Source organism: Phoenix dactylifera, chromosome 5 (assembly GCF_051530095.1).
Source record: "Phoenix dactylifera cultivar Ajwa chromosome 5, Ajwa_hap1_PhDact_Kaust_v1.1, whole genome shotgun sequence".
NCBI classification, from domain to species: domain Eukaryota; kingdom Viridiplantae; phylum Streptophyta; class Magnoliopsida; order Arecales; family Arecaceae; genus Phoenix; species Phoenix dactylifera.
This window is the reverse complement of record NC_143194.1, coordinates 24,109,050-24,129,333: the sequence shown is the minus strand read 5'-3', so window position 1 is coordinate 24,129,333 and position 20,284 is coordinate 24,109,050. Positions and strand designations below refer to the sequence as shown.

The 20,284-nt window shown below is 50.9% G+C and overlaps 1 protein-coding gene across 1 annotated transcript; it reads right to left on the bottom strand.

Moving 5' to 3' along the window:
• Positions 1-218: 218 nt before the first annotated feature.
• Positions 219-18,849, bottom strand: LOC103716008 (uncharacterized). Its single transcript, XM_008803834.6, has 5 exons — positions 18,652-18,849; positions 2,331-2,404; positions 2,141-2,244; positions 1,902-1,970; positions 219-831 (listed from the first exon to the last, which is right to left on the bottom strand). The coding sequence occupies exons 1-5, from the start codon at positions 18,723-18,725 to the stop codon at positions 559-561; spliced, it is 594 nt and encodes a 197-aa protein (XP_008802056.2). The 5' UTR covers positions 18,726-18,849; the 3' UTR covers positions 219-558.
• Between the last annotated feature and the right edge of the window lie 1,435 nt (positions 18,850-20,284).

The following is a 20,284-nucleotide window of genomic DNA, read 5'->3' as shown; positions in this document are numbered from 1 at the left end:
CCTGCAGGAAACTCCCTAGGAAATTGCAGAGATAACCGAATAAAGATTGGTTGCACCTATCAAATGTTAGTTATTGCTGGAAATGGCAGAGTATTTCATGCAGGAGGTAATAACCAGCTCCTCTCTCTATATGCTCTTTATTTTTGAAAATTTAATTTTATAGCCTGGTGAACTAATTGATGATTTATCCTATAAAAAAGTAAGCATTGGAAAATTAGAAAAACAAATTACCTCCTTCCATGTCACCATCGCCGTGATCGGTAGCCCATCATATTTCTGCTTTTTTATTGACATTTAAAACAACCTGCTTCTTTAAAAAAAAGCAGCACAAGGGCAGGCGGGGAGAGAGAGAGAGAGAGAGAGAGAGAGAGCTATTCTTCCTAGCTAAATCCATACACAGAAAAATGACACTTCTAGTACTCGGAGATGCAGAGCTTGAACCGACTAGAAGTGCCCCATGAACAACTGACAACTTCTTCCTGATCCAACTCATCACTAATCATCTGTCTACCATCATGCATGCACTACCGAACCTGTTCTATCTTTAGGTTAAAAAGATCATATCCATATGCTACTGAATGCTTCCTCAATTGCCCTCCTCTTGCTCAATTCGATGGTCCATCCTCCAGCTCTGGCCCCTCTCTCCTCTCGTAGCTTCTTTGCCTCCTCGTCCTCAGCTGCATACCCTTGCAGGGGATCGACTGGACCTCCAATTGGGATGGGCTGCGGAGCCATACCAGTAGGGCGTGGCTGTGCAAGACCACCACCAGGGACGGCGGCTGGGGCATATTGCCCTTGCATGCCAACCCCTTGAGAGCTTGGTCCGGCACCCTGGTGTTTGAGATTTTACCCATAAACATCAGTGTCCATTCAAATGTTGAAAGCATTTTACTTATCAGTGCATTGGCATCTCAAAATAAAAAATAAAGAAAATACGAACCATGATATATATATATATATATATATATATATATATATATATATATATATATATATATATATATATATATATATATATATAGTCCACAGGCCAATTTATGTTAGGTCTATACTATGTTAAGGCAGAACAAGATATGTGTGTTCTGTCTTGCTCCATTGGAATGGCATAACAGCCATTGGCATAACATGAGTATTCTGGCTCGGTTTTCTGTCAATTTCTCACAGAACCAATACCAAAGTATAATGTTATGCATGTAAAGCCTCTGAATAAAATATCATGGAGATAGAGTACATTTTATTAAAATTGAATATGAAGCCAGATATTTTTAAAAAAGGCATAAACGTAAAGAACAAATTGGAGGGTTTAACATGATACCATTTGGGAGCAGTAATATGCAAAAATTAAATTTTCAATTAGAAATTGAGAAATTACTGAAAGAAAGAAAGTGGTAACATAAAATAAAAAATTGATTTGACATATAATTGTTTTATTTGACTTAAAATGCTAAATTCGTCATAGTTTTCTGAAAAGCATCATACAACAAGAGTGACTAATCACATGCATTACAGTAGCTTATGTCTCAGTTACGCAATTAGAATTTTCCCGAGCTTCGGCCAACCTGCATTATTAGTGCACTTAGGATAGAAATGTACTAGTGAAAGCATAGATCTTTCATATTGGCACTCTTTAAACCCTACTTTTAATCTTCAGTAGCTCTTATTTATATATGGATCATCTTGATTGCCTATCCAAGTGGGACTCTAAGCTCAACTACTCAAAGAGATTGAATTTGATCATTGGATAAATATCCAATGACTGACATAAATGATAAAGTAACTCGAGGAATAAGATTTTTCTAATCTTCTATTTCAGAATTCCAATTATATTGAGCTCATTCTCTTTTGACTGCACAAATGCCAAATTCTAGATGCAACATCATTAAACTCAGCAATTTACTCACCATATCAGCGGGATCAGCCTGCACAGAATTCCCTTTGTTTGCCCTTAAAGCTGCTGCTAATTCTTCAGCCTGTATCAAATTATTAACATACTCAAAACAACGAATTGGCACCCTGGTAATATTTAAATTAAGACATCCGATAAATGTTAACTTAATAGGACAACTTAGCAGAGAAGAGGGAGGCACAGCCTCTTAGCATATATAAGATAGAAAAGAAAATTGATGTTTCTTTAAAGCACCTTACGAGCTCGGGAATTGATTATTTGTTCAGCATTTTCTTCCTGGTATTTCGCAATCTTGGCCTCAATTGCAGCAACATCTATTCCTTCAATTAAGTTGTAAGCTACAGGAAAAGAAAAGCAAAAATGGACTGCTGTCAAACAACACATCAATACATGTGAGATCAGATTGCAAAATGGGAATTCTTACTCATATCCTCAACTTCTTCCAAGTAATCATTGTACTCTCTGAGTGATGGAAAGTCCTCTTCCCGTTTGTTATATCTAGACATGAAAATAAACATGAATGATAAGTCATAGAAAGAGGCATTTCAGAAGCAAAGTCATTGAACTCCCAAAATAGTTCAGGCACTACACTATTGGCATTAGTGACAAAAGACATTCATCAGCTTGGAGATGAACCATATAGATTGGCCAAACAGAATAGATCAACTACCTAAAAATTGCAAGTGAATGCAAATGGATGCTTCTATGAAATATATTGTCAGACTTTCGAGTTCTTAAATTCATAAATGATTTCTTATAGATGCAATGAAAAATAACTTGAGCTTAGAAGGTATCCTTTTCCATTTCCTATATCATTATAGAAGGGGCTCATATCAGTTTCAAAGAGTCAAGAAAGAGAAGAAAGAGTAAAGTAAATAAAGATGGCAGTTATGAGAAATGATTTGGAAAAGCTAGTAATAGCAATCAGTTTAGCACCAAGCAAGAATGAAAGGCAAAGAAGGATCCACAAAACCAACCAAAATATTTGTGAAAATAAATGGTCTGTTGGTATAGCAACACCTGGCATTAAGCATAACACAAATTATGATTCAAGAGAATTTACATAAATTTGAAAGCTTCCTACAAGTGTTGCCTCCTTATATAAATGACCAGATAGGGAATCAAATGCTCAAAATCCAAACTTAGATGTTCTAGAGGCATTTGCATATGCATCAAGGGCCACCAAATGGACAGTTGTTATATATAGCAAAGCAGTGGTAGGGAAGTACTTAATACATCTGATGATTGGTCCAGTATTATTTACAATGTGTAGATCGACAGTTTCTCTCAGCATTGATGGCCGAGCACATATTTTGGCAGCAAGGCTGACAATGCTAGTTATAGGAAATAACTATTAAAATCATGTACATATAATACTTCTAGTATTTCATCTTTCAACAGTCCTTGCCTAAAGAACTTGTAGAGTAGCATAAGGCTCCACTCTATCTATATAATTTTCATAGCAGCAAATAAAACTTTCTTGGATTGGTATCGAGGCTCATAAAATTGCATATATTAAGAGCGTTATCTAGTGTTCCAAATATTCATGAAATATTTCATCTTCATAAAAATCCTTTTAAAACCTTCATACTTTCACGCCATCAAAATCATGATTGACTAACTACAGCCCATGCATCAACGGTCAGATATATCAAACCATAATTATTTGCAGTCACATTACTGACTATGCCATTAATCAAAGCAAGCTTTCAAAACATTCTGTCACAACTAACATCCAAATTCTCTAGACGCCTCCTCCCTAAACTTTTGAGCCTTTCTCCTTATTAAAATGCATCAATCTGCAGTGGTAATACTTTCATTGAGATGAAAAGATTCGCGAAACATTATCATACATCTGGAGTGAAATAATGAATTTACGAATCCACATTTTTTTGCGCTTTATGCAAAAATCCAGTAAGATGGGTCAAACCCACAACCAAAGGGTGAATATTCAGCATATGAATCAAGCAATTTTTCAAGAAAATACATGTGGAGAAGAGTATGACTTTTGTTTCTGAAAAGAATCTTCGGTACTACAGAGGCCTTCCCACTCTTCAAACCTACATAGACTCCTTAATAAGCTAAAATTTGTAATAACAAAAGGGCTCTCCAACAAGTGTTTATCAAAGAAATCCCAACACTATATAAAAGCACGAGTATTCCCTAACTTTTCAACTCCCACAACTCCCCCAATTAGATTTTTCTGTTAAATGGTTTCCTCACTATTAACCTCAGCAGACTCTTCCTAATCCTAGGGTTGTTAGAACTTGGATTACTTCCCAATCCTGAAAACCCTCGAGTTGTATCGGTTCGCAAGCCACAAGGCCCACAACCCCTCTCTTGCAATAACCATTTTTCCTAAAATTAGTAAATAATTAATTTTGAAATTCGACATTCAGAATTTAGTTAAATAGCCCTTTATCCAAAATTTTTGGCAGCCATGTGCATTTTCAGCTGCAATAGAACTGGTCTAAAAAAGAAGAAACTATAGAAACCCATCTAATAGACCTGATGAATTTGAGGAGAGAAAGGAAAGAGGGTCAGACCAGGATGGCAGTTTCTGCTTTGGATAGCCCCAAGAAGTTACCTCTCCTTTTGTTTCTTGTGCCAAAGTGGAAACCCGCTTATATCATCTGGCCAAATAACCTCCTTCCTTTAATGGATGGAACCTCATCCTGAACACTTTGGTGCAAATAAGAAGAGGGCCCACCACTACCTAAAGACTGGACCAAATTTTAGGGGAAAGATCACAAAGAATCTTGTAATTCTATCCCCCTAGAATGAAACGAAATAATACAAATCATAAGCAACTTCCTGAAGCCCTAAAAGGTAGCAAGTAACAGAAAAACACATGACACTCCTATGACACTTTCATCCACCTTTCAAGCCAACCACAAGAATCCTAATGTCGATAACATCAATTCACCGGTTTTAAAGGAGTCTGATTCTAACAAATCGGTATTTACCACTAAAGAACAATTTATTGCCCTATGACATTTCTATTTGGCTGGAGATTAAACTCTTATGGAGGAAAGTACAGATGCATGAAAATAGTGAAGGAACACCTCCTTTGTCATAGATCATGATCAATGCAAAAGAGTGGGATATGTTGTCACAGACAGAATCTCATGTCAAACACATTTGCCAAGGAGATCAATGATAGATGTTACGGGAGAATTTAGCCACCATGCCCCACGTGACCGGCACGCGCGCCCAGGAAGACTACGGCTGCCCCTTGATCCAGCAATCCGACCCCGAGTCGGATATCTTCGGCTCCGCAGCCCGACCCCGAGTCGGCTGCCCCTTGATCCAGCAATCCGACCCCGAGTCGGATATCTTCGGCTCCGCAGCCCGACCCCGAGTCGGCTGCCCCCTGATCCAGTCATCCGACCCCGAGTCGGCAATCTCTCGACAACAACAGACTGTTCCTCTGAGGCACGCCGCGCCCCCTGCTCCACTACTCCCTGCAACGGCCGTATCCGGCGCTGCCCCACGATCCCCTGTAACAGCCGTACAAAGCGGAGCTCCACTATGCCCTGCCAGGGCCGTACCCAGCGCTGCCCCACGACGCCCTGTAACGGCCATGTCAGTGGCAGCCCCATCGTGCCACATGATGACGAATCCCCGGAAAAACCCCCCAGCCTGATATATATGAGGCTGGGGGGGAAGGGGGAGGGTAAGCAAAGGTTTTCCAGAGTATTCTCTTATCCGCTACTACTATCTCTCCTTCTCCTTCAATCTCCTCTGACTTGATCGTCGGAGGGCCCCCACTACCCCAGTGGTGGTGCGAGGCTTGCCTGCAGGTTTCCCGGTGGAAGGTGGAGCGCAATCAACCCAACTCCAAAGGAACCCCGTTCACACCGCTGTGCCAATCGTTCTCGGTTTGGACCACCAGCAACAGTTGGCGCTAGAGGAAGGGACGGATCTCAGAGCGATCGTAATGGCACGGCGAGGTGGTCGTGGAGCTTCCAATGCTTCCGGTCGCGGGGCCTCTCGCGCCACTGGCCGGGAGGCCGCTGCATCCCCAACACGCTCTCAGCAACACTCCACCGCCCCATCGCCCATTCAGATGGTCGGGCTGCCCAATTCGACCAGCTAACCCAGCAGGTTCGCACCCTCGCGGAGGCGGTGCAGAATCTGCAGGGTGCGATGTCCCGGGCGCCGCAGCAGGCTCAGGAGCCGCCGCTGCCTGAGCGTTCGCCTGTCCTCCTCAACCCGCGTTCCTTCCTCTCCCATGGGGAGGAGCGCCGACGCGAGGAGGATTCTCGAGCACGCTCCATTCTGCCGGGACCTTCCCACCGGAGCTGCGCGGGGTACGAGAGGCGGGCCCGGGCGCGTTCCCAGACCCCCCAGTCCTCGAGGAACCCGCGCTCCAGTCGGTCCCCCTCTCGCCGCTCCTTGTCTCCCACCCACCGGTCGCGTTCCCTGGACCGGCGGGTGGACGATCTCCACCGACAACTCCAGGTCCTGAAGGGCCATTCCAAAGATCCCTTCGCCGACTTAGAGATCTCCTCCCAGCCGGCGCTCGCCTCGAGGATCCTGCGGACCCCGAATCCGCCGGGGTTCAAAATGCCGGCGATCGAGCCCTATGACGGGGCGGCGGACCCGCGGGATCATGTCGAGAGTTTCAGGACCCTTATGCTCCTCCACGGAGCATCAGATCCCCTTCTCTGCAAGGCCTTCCCGGCAACCCTCCGTGGCCCGGCGAGGGCGTGGTTCGCTGGGCTGGAGGCTGGCTCGATCCGGTCCTTCGACCAGTTCACTCGCCTCTTCATCACTCACTTCGCCGTCAGTAGCCGGCGGCGACTGGTCTCCGACTCCCTCTTTGATGTCCGGCAAAACGAGGGAGAGAGCCTGCGGGATTATCTTACCCGCTTCAACAAGGCTACGCTGGAGGTCCGGAACCTGAGTCAGGCGGTAGCCCTTTCAGCCCTGAAGCGTGGCTTCCGGAAGGGCAGACTCACCTTCTCCCTGGATAAACGCCTGCCACGGAGCTTCCCGGAGCTGTTGTCCCGGGCGAACCAGTATGCGGACGGCGAGGAGGCGGCCGCCCACCGGAGCAAGGAGGCCGCCGAGATCCCTCCAAAGCTTGGGAAGAAAAGGCGAAAAGAGGCACGCCAGAGGAGGAGCCCGACGCCCCAGCGTCGGCGCAGAAGCCCGTCGCCGGCGAGGAACCACGGCGCCCCACGCCCTCGTTCTCCGCCTCGACGTTTCAACCGGTACACCCCTCTCCTGACTCCCCGGGCCCAGATCCTTATGGAGATCAAGGGGCGGGAGGATCTCCCGGCTCCGAGACAGATGCGGAAGATCCCTGGGAAGAGGCCCTCTCGGGCGTACTGTGAGTACCACCGAGACCACGGCCACGACACGGAGGACTGCTTCCAGCTTCGGGACGAGATCGAGGCTCTCATCCGTCGGGGGCGTCTCGGTCGATATGTGAGCGACCGACGTCCCCCCGCGGACCCGCGTCCGGCCGACCCGGCTCCTCCGGAGCCTCGGAAGCAGAATCGACCCGTTGCGGGCGTGATCCATACTATCACTGGGGGCTGCTCTCGGCCTGTGAGGAACGCAGGGGGCTCGGCGGAAGCATCAGGGATGGCCGTCGTAAAGAGGCAGAGGGTCGGCAATGTAATCACCTTTTCTGATGAGGATGTAAAGGGGGTTCAGACTCCCCACGATGACGCCATGGTGATCTCCCTCACTATGGCAAACTATGATGTAAGGCGTGTTCTTGTTGATAGTGGAAGCTCAGCTGATATTTTGTTTTACGAGGCCTTCCAAAAGATGAGCTTGTCCAGACAATTGTTGCACAAAACATCCACCCCCCTCATCGGATTCACTGGTGACGCTGTCCCGGCCGAAGGAGTCGTCGAGCTGCCTGTGACTGCGGGCGTTGCACCCGCAGAAGCCACGGTGCAACTCGGGTTCTTGGTCGTCCGTGTTCCCTCGGCCTACAACGCTATCCTCGGACGATCTGGACTGAACGCCCTTCGTGCGGTGGTCTCTACGTACCACTTGCTCATGCGGTTCCCCACGGCGGCTGGGATCGGAGAGGTCCGAGGTGACCAACCGACCGCACGGCAATGTTTCCTAGCGACTCTCAAAGGAAAGAAGCCCGTGGAAGCCCTAAGCGTCGAGTCCCTTGATGCCAGAGACGAGGTGGCCTTGCGGCACGGGGAGCCGGCCGAGGGTGTGGTCGAAGTCCCCCTTGAGGAAGGCCGCCCCGACCGGGCGGTCCGGGTCGGCGCCAATCTCGACCCGGGGGCTCGGGCCCGGTTGGTGGAATTCCTCTGAGCCAATGCCGATGTATTTGCCTGGTCGGCGGCCGATGTACCTGGGATCGACTCGGAGGTCATTTCTCACGCCCTCAACGTCGACCCGACCCACCGACCAATAAAGCAGAAGAAGAGACACTGTGCCCCGGATCGGATCCGGGTGGTCGACCAGGAGGTAGACAAGCTCTTGGAGGCAGGATTCATAAGGGAGGTAAGCTACCCCGAGTGGCTGGCAAATGTTGTACTTGTCCGGAAGGCGAGCGGGAAGTGGAGGATGTGCATCGACTATACCGACCTGAACAAGGCGTGCCCTAAGGATAGCTTTCCGCTTCCGCGAATAGACCAGCTGGTCGACGCGACTTCCGGATATCAGCTGCTGTCTTTCATGGACGCCTTCTCCGGTTACAACCAGATAATGATGGCCCCACAGGACGAGGAGAAAACTGCCTTTATAACAGACCGGGGGCTGTACTGCTACAAGGTAATACCCTTCGGTCTGAAGAACGCTGGCGCCACTTACCAGCGCCTCGTCAACAAAATCTTCAAAGAGCAAATCGGCCGGAACATGGAGGTGTACGTGGACGATATGCTGGTGAAGAGCCGCCATGCAGACCAGCACATCGCGGATTTGAAGGAGACTTTCACCACCTTGCGGAAGTTTCGCATGAAGCTGAACCCAGCGAAGTGCGCCTTCGGCGCTTCGGCCGGGAGGTTCCTCGGTTTCATTGTCAACCAGCGGGGTATCGAAGCCAACCCAGACAAAATCAAGGCCATCCAAGGTATGTCCCCTCCGACCAAAGTAAAGGAGGTCCAGGAGCTCGCTGGAAGGGTCGCCGCGCTTGGACGATTTGTGGCAAAATCGGCCGAACGCTGCCAACCATTCTTCAAGGTGTTAAAACGCCCGAAAGACTTCCTCTGGACGGCCGAATGTCAAGCAGCATTCGACCAGCTCAAGGAATACCTGGCGTCTCCTCCCCTACTGTCCAAGCCGCAAGAAGGGGAGATGCTCTACCTCTATCTGGCGGTCTCCCCAACCGCGGTCAGTGCGGTGCTGGTTCGGGAAGAGGCAAAGCTCCAGAAGCCTGTGTACTACATCAGCCGGGTCCTACGGGATGCCGAGACGCGGTACACGAAGGCTGAAAAGATCGCCTTCGCACTGCTGACCGCGACCAGGAGGCTTCGCCCCTATTTCCAGGCTCATTCGGTCACCCTCTTAACCGATCAACCACTACGGCAGATCCTCAGCAACCCCGAGAATGCGGGACGACTGGTGAAGTGGGCAGTAGAACTCGGTGAGTTCGACATCCGCTACCAGCCTCGACCCGCCATCAAGGCCCAGGTGCTCGCGGACTTCCTCGCTGAGTGCACGGTGCAGGAGGCGGAACCTAGACCGCCGGAAACGCCCAGCCTCGACCTCCCGATTTGGACGCTTCACATCGATGGGTCGTCGAACCCCGAGGGTGGAGGGGCCGGGCTGGTCCTTACCAGTCCTGATGGAGTGATAGCCGAGTATGCCTTGAGGTTTGGATTTCCAGTGACCAACAACGAGGCGGAGCACGAGGCCCTAGTCACGGGACTCAAACTCACTAGAGAGCTCGGCATTCGGCGTTTGAAGGTCTTCACCGACTCCCAGCTGGTGGTCGGGCAGGTTCGTGGGGAGTTCGAGGCCCGGAGCCCGACCATGCAGAACTACGTCCGGAAGGTGCAAGCACTCATTCCCGACCTCGGCAGTGTCGACATTCAGCAGGTCCCCAGAAGCGAAAATGCCAGGGCCGACAGGTTGTCCCGCTTGGTGGGCACAGAGGCGCACAACTTGTCGAGGGCAATCTACCTGGAGACCCTGGATGCCCCGAGCATCGGCGAGGCTGGAGCGGTGATGGCGATTGATCCGGAGCCGTCTTGGATGGACCCGCTCGTCGCCTACCTCGCCGAAGGGATCCTCCCTGAAGACGAAGATCAAGCTCGGCGACTTGTCAAGAAGTCCGCCCACTACGTACTCTATGAAGGGAGGCTGTACCGGACCTCGTTCACCGCCCCCCTCTTAAGGTGCCTCCGCCCCTCGGAGGCGGCCTACGTCCTCGGCGAAGTCCATGAGGGCGTCTGCGGATCGCACTTGGGGGCTAGGTCCTTAGCGCACAAGATCATGAGGCAAGGCTATTATTGGCCTACCTTGTTGGAGGACTCGAAGGATCACGTACGGAAATGCGACGCCTGCCAGCGCCACGCCAACGTCCAGAGAGTCCCTTCTGTCCCCTTGGCACCAATCACCGCGCCCTGGCCCTTCGCACAGTGGGGAATGGATATCCTCGGACCATTCCCCGTCGCTTCAGCTCAGCGAAAATTTTTGATTGTTGCAATCGACTACTTCACCAAGTGGGTGGAGGCAGAGCCGCTGGCCACTATCACGGAGGCGCAAGTCCGGAAGTTCGTGAAGAAAAACATCATTGTCCGATTTGGGGTACCTCGGGTCCTCATCTCGGATAATGGTCGACAGTTCGACAACAAGCATTTCCGTGACTTCTGCGAGGAGTTCGGGATCGAGCATCGGTTCACATCTGTGTCGCATCCCCAAACCAACGGTGAGGCCGAGGTCACAAATCGGACAATCCTCCAAGGAATTAAGGCGCGAATCGGTCGGACGGGGCAAGCTTGGGTCGAAGAACTCGAGAATGTCCTTTGGGCGTATCGGACCACGCATCGGACCCCTACCGGGAAGACGCCTTTCAGCCTAACCTATGGCACGGAAGCGGTTGTTCCCGTGGAGCTCGGACTCCCCTCGCCCGGGTGGCCGCGCACCGACCTGAGGCCAATTCGGAGCAACTCCGAGGAAACCTGGACCTCTTGGAAGAAGCAAGAGAAATGGCGCAGGTTCGGATGGCGATGTATCAGCGGAGGGTGGCCCGATATTATAACTCCAAGGTCCAACCGAAACTTTTCAGAATCGGAGATCTGCTGCTAAGGCGAGCCAAAGCATCTCAACCCGCGGAAGGTGGGAAGCTGGCGCCAAATTGGGAAGGCCCGTATAGGGTTCGCTGGGTAAACCGACCTGGCTCCTACCAGTTGGAGGCCCTAGATGGTCGAGAAATTCCGAGAAGCTGGAATTCCGCTAACCTGCGGGTGTATTACCAGTAGAACGACAAAGCCAGGAAGACAGTTCGAAAAATGTACAATTCTTTTCATTTCAATAATTCCTGGTTACAACGGTGTGTTCGTGTGATTACAAAGAATTCCCAGAGGGGAATTGGGGAGTAAAGAAAACAAGGAAGAGGTGGAGACTCCGTGGAGCTGAAGATCTGGGATCCCGAACCCTCCATCCGAAGCAGCTGCAATCCCACCGGGCGTGGGTGCTTCTCCCCGGAGGCGCCATCGACGCCTCACGCAAAAGACGAAGAGCCGGCGCGGACGAAGAAGAAGTGGACGAAGGAGGAGTTCCCGCTGCCTCCAGAGGAACGCCACCTCCAAGGGATATTCCGGTCCTCCCCAGGAGAAGGGGAGGGAAGGAACACAAGGGAGAAGAGCGCGAGGAGGCGCGAACCCGGATGAAGCGTCTGGCGCAGAGCTCAATCGGGAGGTGGGGCTGAAAGGAGGGGGGATGTGATCCCGGATGAAACGCCTAGAGCGGAGTTCCGCCGGGGAGAACCTCCCTGTTGATCCCAGATGAAACGGCTAGTTGGCGGAAGTCGCGAGGGGCGCGCCTCCCGTTCCTCCGGCGGGGGTTTCCCAGCCACACGCCGAAGAGGAGGTCCACGAACCATGGCAACCTGAATAGCTCCGGCTTGGCAGGCTCCACCGCGCCTGCACTTATATTTATAGCCAAACTGAGGCCCCCCGGTCGTTCCGATGTGGGTGGCTCCAATAAAGGCGGGCGCACCGAATCCGGAGCCGTTCCGGCTCTCGAGGCGTATCCTCCCACGATCTCCTAAGAGTCGTTCTCCTTAATTGCATTCTTCATGCAGGACACTCCGGGCAGCGTGTATCCCGCGGCCCACGTATCTCCGCTCGCGCCCAGGCCGCATCCGCCTCGAAGAGCGCGCGTATCGCGGCCGCTTAACTGACACTCCTTGCAAGCAGCAACTGGCGATCCGATTTCCCAGGTAACGCTTCAATTAGCATTTAATGCCCTTCCAGTGTTCTCCAGGCGACGCTTGGAGAGAAGGAGAAACACGATCGTAGCTGGCCACGGAGAAATCCCGTCGAGCGGCAAGCGACAGGCGCGTGGCCAACGAGCGGAATTTCCCGAGGCTCGGCCCTCGGATGCCAGGCTAACCCGATGATCATCCCGGGAGCAGACTAGCCTGAAGCCCCGACCGGTCGCCTTGGCTTGCGCTAGCCTTGGCCAACCAACGAGCGGAATTTTCCGAGGCTCGGCCCTCGGATGCCAGGCTAACCCGATGATCATCCCGGGAGCAGACTAGCCTGAAGCCCCGACCGGTCGCCTCGGCTTGCGCCAGCCTTGGCCGACCAACGAGCGGAATTTCCCGAGGCTCGGCCCTCGGATGCCAGGCTAACCCGATGATCATCCCGGGAGCAGACTAGCCTGAAGCCCCGACCGGTCGCCTCGGCTTGCGCCAGCCTTGGCCGACCAACGAGCGGAATTCCCCGAGGCTCGGCCCTCGGATGCCAGGCTAACCCGATGATCATCCCGGGAGCAGACTAGCCTGAAGCCCTGACCGGTCGCCTCGGCTTGCGCCAGCCTTGGCCGACCAACGAGCGAAATTTTCCGAGGCTCGGCCCTCGGATGCCAGGCTAACCCGATGATCATCCCGGGAGCAGACTAGCCTGAAGCCCCGACCGGTCGCCTCGGCTTGCGCCAGCCTTGGCCGACTAACGAGCGGAATTTCCTGAGGCCTAACCCTCGGATGCCTGGCCTAGCGCCGGAAGAATTTTCTGAGGCCTAACCCTCGGATGCCTGGCCTAGCGCCGGAAGAACTTCAAGAGTTAGGAGTCGGCGAGACGCTACCAAGAGTTAAAAAGAGGAAGGACGAAAGTGAAATGAAGAAACACTCTATTTGCATTAACTTTCATTGTTTCAGGGCCGAGACCCATACAACTTGGCAAAACGCCAACATACAAAGAAAAGGACAAAGAAAGGTACAGAGGGTCAGCTTGGAGGAACCCCTGGGTCGGGAACGCCGAGCACGTCCGCAAGAGGTAGGGAGGCAGTTGGAGAATCAGCAGGCAATGGCGCCGGAGGGGAGTCGAGGAGGGAGACCCCACTCAGGTCAATCCCGGGGTATTTGGCCGACACCCTTGCCAAGCCTTCATCGAAGCCTAAGACAAAGGAGTCGGACCCTGCGTCCGACATGTCACGGACGAACTCATCGGACCGACGATAGGCCTGTACCGCCTCCGACATGTCACGGATGAACTCGGCGGACTGACGATAGGCCTGTACCGCCAGACGCCCGATTTCCGCGCTCTTCTCGGCCAGCGCCGCCTCTGCTCGCTCCGTAATCTGAGCTTTTGCCTCCATGACCTTCGCCACAATCCGGTCGTCCGCCTCGGAGGAGACCCTCAGCAGATCAGCCCGAGCCTCCTTGTGCTTCGCCTCGGCAGCAATGCGAGCAGCCTCGGCCTCCTCCAGGCGCGAACGAAGCTCCTGGTCGCTCGCGCGGGACTCCTCCAAGACCGACTCCAATTCGCCCAGCTTGGCTTCAAGAGACCGGGTTCGGTTGCGGGCGTTGTCGGCTGACTGCCGGGCCTTCTCCCACCTCTCCCGGAAGTCGGCAGCCTTCCGGGACTGCTTTTCGGCCCGCTCCTCCGCCTTCCTGATCTCGCTTTCGAGACCCGAGGCAACCTTGAGTTGCTCCTGAGCCTCCAACAGTTGCCTCTCGAGGGCGGCGAAGCCGAGTGCCCGCTCTTCGGCCACCTGGAGCCTCGTCTCGAGGTCCCTGGTCGTCCTCCCCACCGCAGCCTGGCCTCCCTCCTCTACTGCTTTCAGTCGGCTCTCGGCCCTCGCCAGGAGCCTCGCCTGTTCCTCGTGGCTCTCCTCCAGACGAATCATGTACTGGGCGAGCTAAAAGATAGGAAAAATAAGAGCGTCAGACGGGGATCAATAGAACTTATAAGTGGCGGAAGCGACCAAAAGAACACTCACCGACATAAGACAGACGCAGCTGGCAGCCCCGACGTCAGGGATCCTCATCTGCCGGACCTGCCTACGGTCCTTCTCCAGCAGCACCGTCTCGATGAGGTTTCGGGCGCCGGCGAAAGTGAAGGCCGACCCCGACTTCGCCCCGGAGCCGGACGGTGGTTCTACAGCCTTATCCTTACCCATCGCTTGGGGAAGAGTCATGCTGACCGTGCTCGGGGCGGGGGCCGCTCCAGGAATCGACAGGGTCCCGCTTGGCCGGGGCCTCGGCGCGCCCCTCCTTCTCGTGTCATCCGAAGCCGACCGAGTCGAAGGCCGGGTTGGGGACCGATCGCGTCCAACCCGGCCGTCTCGGGCGCGCTCGGATGACACCTCCGGAATAACGGTAGTCTCATCACCGGAGGGCTGATACAGCGCCAACTGTCGGTCCGAGCCCGCGGCGTCCCCCTGATCGGTGGGTCCGGACCCGTCTGTCGGCGTCGGAGTCGCCTGCTGGCGGGACTTCTTCGCCGGTGGGACCCCGCTCGGAGGAGTCCGTTTCTTCCTCCGGACCGCTTCCAGTAGGGACGTCCTACCAACAGCCATCGCCTTGTCCGACCGCATGACGTCGTCGATTTCCGCAAAAAGGACGAGATGGTCGGAGACTGAGAAGCTGATGGAAAGAAGAAACGAAAGAGGAGAAAAAAGCTAAAAAAGAAGTGGTGGCGGGCTCACGGTCAGCGGGGACCGAGCTCAGGCCGACGTTCACCAAGGTGTCCTCAGAAATAAGGCGAGACACCGGGGGGAGCCGGCCCTCGGCAACCAACCCCTTCAAGACGGCGACGCCATCGGATTCCTCCCTCGACAACCTCGATAGGCCGATCGGGGACTTCATCGGCGTCTCCTAGGTTGCCCTGATTCCCCAAGAGGGATCTACGTCAATGAAAAAGAAACGCTCCTTCCAGCCGTGAATGGAGGAAGGAGCCTCCTTGACGAGGCCGCACCCTCGCCGCGCCGCAAAGCACCACCACCCTCTGTCCTGGGGGTGGCCGTTCAGGCCGTAGCATTCCCAAAAGACATTCAGGGTGGCGGGAACCTCGTGCATGCGGCAGAGAACCTGGAAGGCCGTCAGGGCGCGCCATGAGTTCGGCACCAGTTGCGTCGGCGCCACTCTTAAACCCCGAAGCACCTGCACAACTAAGTCCGAGGGGGGAAAGCGGAACCCGGCCCGAAGGATGTCCTCGTTGATGGCGACCTTCCCTGGAGGAGGATGGGACATCCTCTCCTCAGGCCCCGGGAGCGTAACGTTGCAGGCTTCGGGAAGGTGGTACCGGGCCACGAACCTATCTAGGTCTTCGGGGACCAGATCCGACTGAATGCGGTCCGCTCTTACTTCGTCCATACCTAATGGCCAGTGGATCTACGGTCAGGACGGGGCCAAGAAGGGGGAAAGGACCGGAACGACTGAAGTACACTAATATGGAAGGAGAAAGTATGGAGAGCCCTAAATTGAAGAATGGGGCAACTCACCGGAAGGGAAGGAAGAACGGCTCCGAGAGCGTCAAAGGAGGAGCGAGCGAACAGTCCGACGGCAACGACAGCAGCGCAAGGGAGAAACTCGAAGATGCCTGCGAAGAGAAAAGCGGACGGGGGAGGGCCCCCGGTTAAATAGGCGGAAAGGCGGGTGACGCCTCGGTGACGTCAGAGGACGCCTGGCTGCCGAAGGATCGCTCGCGCCCCAAAGGCGAATCGACGCCATTAAGGAAGGATGTCCGCCGAAATCCGCAGACTGCCAGATCAGCGACAACCGCTATACGCCATAAAGGAGGCGGGGAGCTCGAAGCGCGCGCGCCTTTCCGAGGGATGGCGGCAATCTCGAAGCATCACTCCCTTCACCCGTTCCCCTCCTGGTTCCAGGCTCGGAAGTGGGGGGCTACTGTTACGGGGGAATTTAGCCACCATGCCCCACGTGACCGGCACGCGCGCCCAGGAAGACTACGGCTGCCCCTTGATCCAGCAATCCGACCCCGAGTCGGATATCTTCGGCTCCGCAGCCCGACCCCGAGTCGGCTGCCCCTTGATCCAGCAATCCGACCCCGAGTCGGATATCTTCGGCTCCGCAGCCCGACCCCGAGTCGGCTGCCCCCTGATCCAGTCATCCGACCCCGAGTCGGCAATCTCTCGACAACAACAGACTGTTCCTCTGAGGCACGCCGCGGCCCCCTGCTCCACTACTCCCTACAACGGCCGTATCCGGCGCTGCCCCACGATCCCCTGTAACAGCCGTACAAAGCGGAGCTCCACTATGCCCTGCCAGGGCCGTACCCAGCGCTGCCCCACGACGCCCTGTAACGGCCATGTCAGTGGCAGCCCCATCGTGCCACACGATGACGAATCCCCGGAAAAACCCCCCAGCCTGATATATATGAGGCTGGGGGGGAAGGGGAATGGTAAGCAAAGGTTTTCCAGAGTATTCTCTTATCCGCTACTACTATCTCTCCTTCTCCTTCAATCTCCTCTGACTTGATCGTCGGAGGGCCCCCACTACCCCAGTGGTGGTGCGAGGCTTGCCTGCAGGTTTCCCGGTGGAAGGTGGAGCGCAATCAACCCAACTCCAAGGAAACCCCGTTCACACCGCTGTGCCAATCGTTCTCGGTTTGGACCACCAGCAACAATAGAGATCCACATAAAGCAACAAGCAAGTAATGCACTCTTCTCTCCATCTCACAACCAAGAGTTTGCATATGGTTTAGCCACTTAACTTTTCAGCCAAGTCCAAGCAAACTTATTAGATACTATATCAAAACGTCTATCATTAATCAAGTTGTAATGGCACCCAGTAAATTGTTGTTGGTGGAAAATTGAGCTGTGTCACCAATTGCCTGAGACATTCCGTTATGCAGATCTAATATACTGAGTAAGAAAAGAACCAACTCCAATGTAACCAATTACTTCCCTATCTCCAAGAACTGCACCATCTTAAAGTTTTTTTTTTTTTTTTGGATGTTTTTAGCAATCTTGAAACTCCAGAAAATATTAACGATTTAGCTGTTGCAATACGTATGATTCAAGTAAATCTTTATCAACTAAGTCTCCTCATCAACTTTTGTATGTAATGAGAACCTATATATTTCTTAAGCATTCCAAAGCCTAAAACCAACTTTTATCATTTGGATTGCAGGCCTTGGGCACTGCTCTGCACTTCGCTACTGGCACTTCTTTAGCAGTATAGTCTCAAGCTCATAAGTAGTTTGAGTCTTTTTTATGTATGCTCATGTACACTATCTTCTTTTTGACGATGCAGGTGAGACTTGATAAATAAGCCAGCTCATCTACACTAAAGAAGTCTTCAACATATCCAACCAACTACTACTTTAACTCGTCATTTACAATTCACCTCTTGGGCGCAACTCCACCATATATGTGCAAAATGTGCACTCCAGTTAAATCCCGTAGTGCCGCAAACCATATTTTCTGCCAATAAATGTCTTGCAAAGAAATTTTTAACATCATGAAAGAGTCGGTCCAAAAGTAGAGAAGGATTCATCCTCCATAGAACTTCAGTACCACCGATTTCACCCCTCGTTCAATCACAACAGAGGTTCGAACACCTGCCATAGGGCTCAGCAACCCATATGTATGGCTCTGGAGGCATGATAGTATCCTCCCGCAGCAGGATTTTCGATTCTACTTGGCACTTCACCTCTGAACACAAGAAACTCTAGTTGCACTATCTTTGGATCCTATCTCCTTGCTTCTATGGTGTGTTACAACTCGTGATGCACCGCAATCCTCCAACGCCATGAGGTCTAATGGTTCATCTTGCTTCAAAAAGGAAATGGCGAACCTGCATCACCTCCTTTACCCGATCCCCCCTGCGCTTCAACGAACCGAGTTCGCTCTCTACTTCCGTTCTGGCTTGCGCAATCATAAACTGGAAGAAATATACCTTCAAATGGTTTTGATGACAAACCGACACAAAATCACGACGTTTTGATATCTGCCTTCATTTCATCGACAGGATGATGCTTACAGCAGGCATTATTGTTTCTTTTTTTCCCCCACGGGCTGTAACCCAAAAAGCAAGAAGGTAGGAGGAAAATTATCCCCCAAAGATGAGCAATTACAGGTTTTATCAGTATAATTAGCAATCCAGGAACAGGGATAAACCAAAGCAGCCCTCCATCATCCACCAAGGAACAACAAATTGATAATGAAAAGGGAAATTAGCATTAGATTCATCATCACATATCAACTTCGTGATTGAATGAGTTCTGGATATTAATTTGGGAAATTAAAGTGCGGTGGAGTGACAAAATCTTAATGAGGTTTTGTGCAGTAAATTCAATTTCTTCGATTTCAAAGCGATTTGAATCAGTGGTGGAGAGAGAGAGGCGTACATGTTGGCGATCCTCCTTCGGATGACCATCTCTTTGGCCCAGGAGTTGGAGTTGCTCCCTGACGCCACCACCATCGCTCACAGTTCCGTCGCAGGCCGGCCGAATTAGGCACCAAGGGTTCGAGAGAGAGAGAGAGAGAGACGAGGGTAGACGAGCCCAGCACGAGCGGACCAACCCTCACTCTAGCAAGATTTATTTTATAATTAAGTCGAGCTCGAATCAGCCACCATTTAAATTCCAGGCCAAAATCGAGCTATTCAGTAGCAGCTTTCATTTGTATAATTTATTACTAATTTTTATATTTATATTTGAATTTTATAATTAAAATATTCTACTTTTTATAAATTATATTAATCTATCACAAGTAAATATTAAAATAAATTTTAAATTAATAATAATGTTTATTTGTGTATTGTTTTGATGAGACGGATAATTATCTCGTATAACTATATTCAAAAAAATTAAAAAATAAAATATCATAAAATGCTGCTAAAATGTTGTGCCATATAATGCTTATTTGTATGTTCATATATTTCAATTTAAATCGAGACAAATTTGAATTAGCTCTAACTTGGCTTAGTTACTAAGTGAGTTGAATTCGTGCCAAATTTCAAACTGAACACATGCTGGCTCACAAACAACTTGCTCATTTACCAACCCTGCACTTGTTCATTATATTATTAATTTCATATTATGGCATTCATGTCTACTATATTTCATCGTAATCTTGGCAATGTTATATTTGCCCTCGTCCAAGGGACCTCTTCTATGTTATTCATGTGCTTTAATGTTGGCTACAGTTACCTTAGAAGAAAACGCAAAAGAATATGGACAAAAAAAAAGAAGAAAAGGGTTACATCCACAGGATTGTTATGGCTTGAAATTGTGATTATCTGATATAATACCATAAACCAAAAAAAGTTTTCAAATATAAACATATTTCTATCCTTTTTTTTCCATTATCATAATCATCAATCATTGTATTACAAAATAATGAAAATAAAAACAAAATAACAATTTTAATTGGTGATAATGTGCTACTTCACACATATCTCTATAAAAATCAATCCATCCTATAAACACTGACAAGCTTAGATAACAGCAACATCTTGATTATGTAGCCTATATAATGTGACAACAAATTGTCATTTAAATCAAAATAGATATTTTTTTTTTTTGCTCTTTTTGATATCACCAATTGAGTTTGCCCTCGCGATTGGCCACACTTGCAAAGCACATGCCCAATGCTCATAGTAACAGCAATTCCTGGATCACTTGCACTCGCATTGTGGAATCAAACGGCAACTTTAGACCTAATCCATTTGTTGGGGGTGGCTGCACTTGTCCCCCACATCCATCCTCTCAACCCCTACTCCGTGCCATGTAAATTTCGGATCCAATGTTTAACCTCGACTAACCATCCAAATACAATGGCCACTATCACCCAATCTCCCAAATCCCTCTCTTTCTCTTCCAAATTTATTTTAGCTTTGAGATAAGTATTCTTGAACTTTTATCTTTCAAATTTTTCACTACACTATCATGAGTAACATATTCCATATTGGGCCACAATTTTAAGATATAATGGTAAAATTTAGTTCAAAGCCTCAAAGAACTTCAAGTTTTCATTAGC

Coding starts and splice junctions, on each gene's coding strand:
- LOC103716008 (XM_008803834.6), bottom strand. CDS start 18,725: ATGGTGGTGGCGTCAGGGAGCAACTCCAACTCCTGGGCCAAAGAGATG. Junction 2,405..18,651: donor CGAAGGAGGATCGCCAACAT/GTACGCCTCTCT, acceptor TTTCATGTCTAG/ATATAACAAACGGGAAGAGG. Junction 832..1,901: donor AGGCTGATCCCGCTGATATG/GTGAGTAAATTG, acceptor CTCAAACACCAG/GGTGCCGGACCAAGCTCTCA.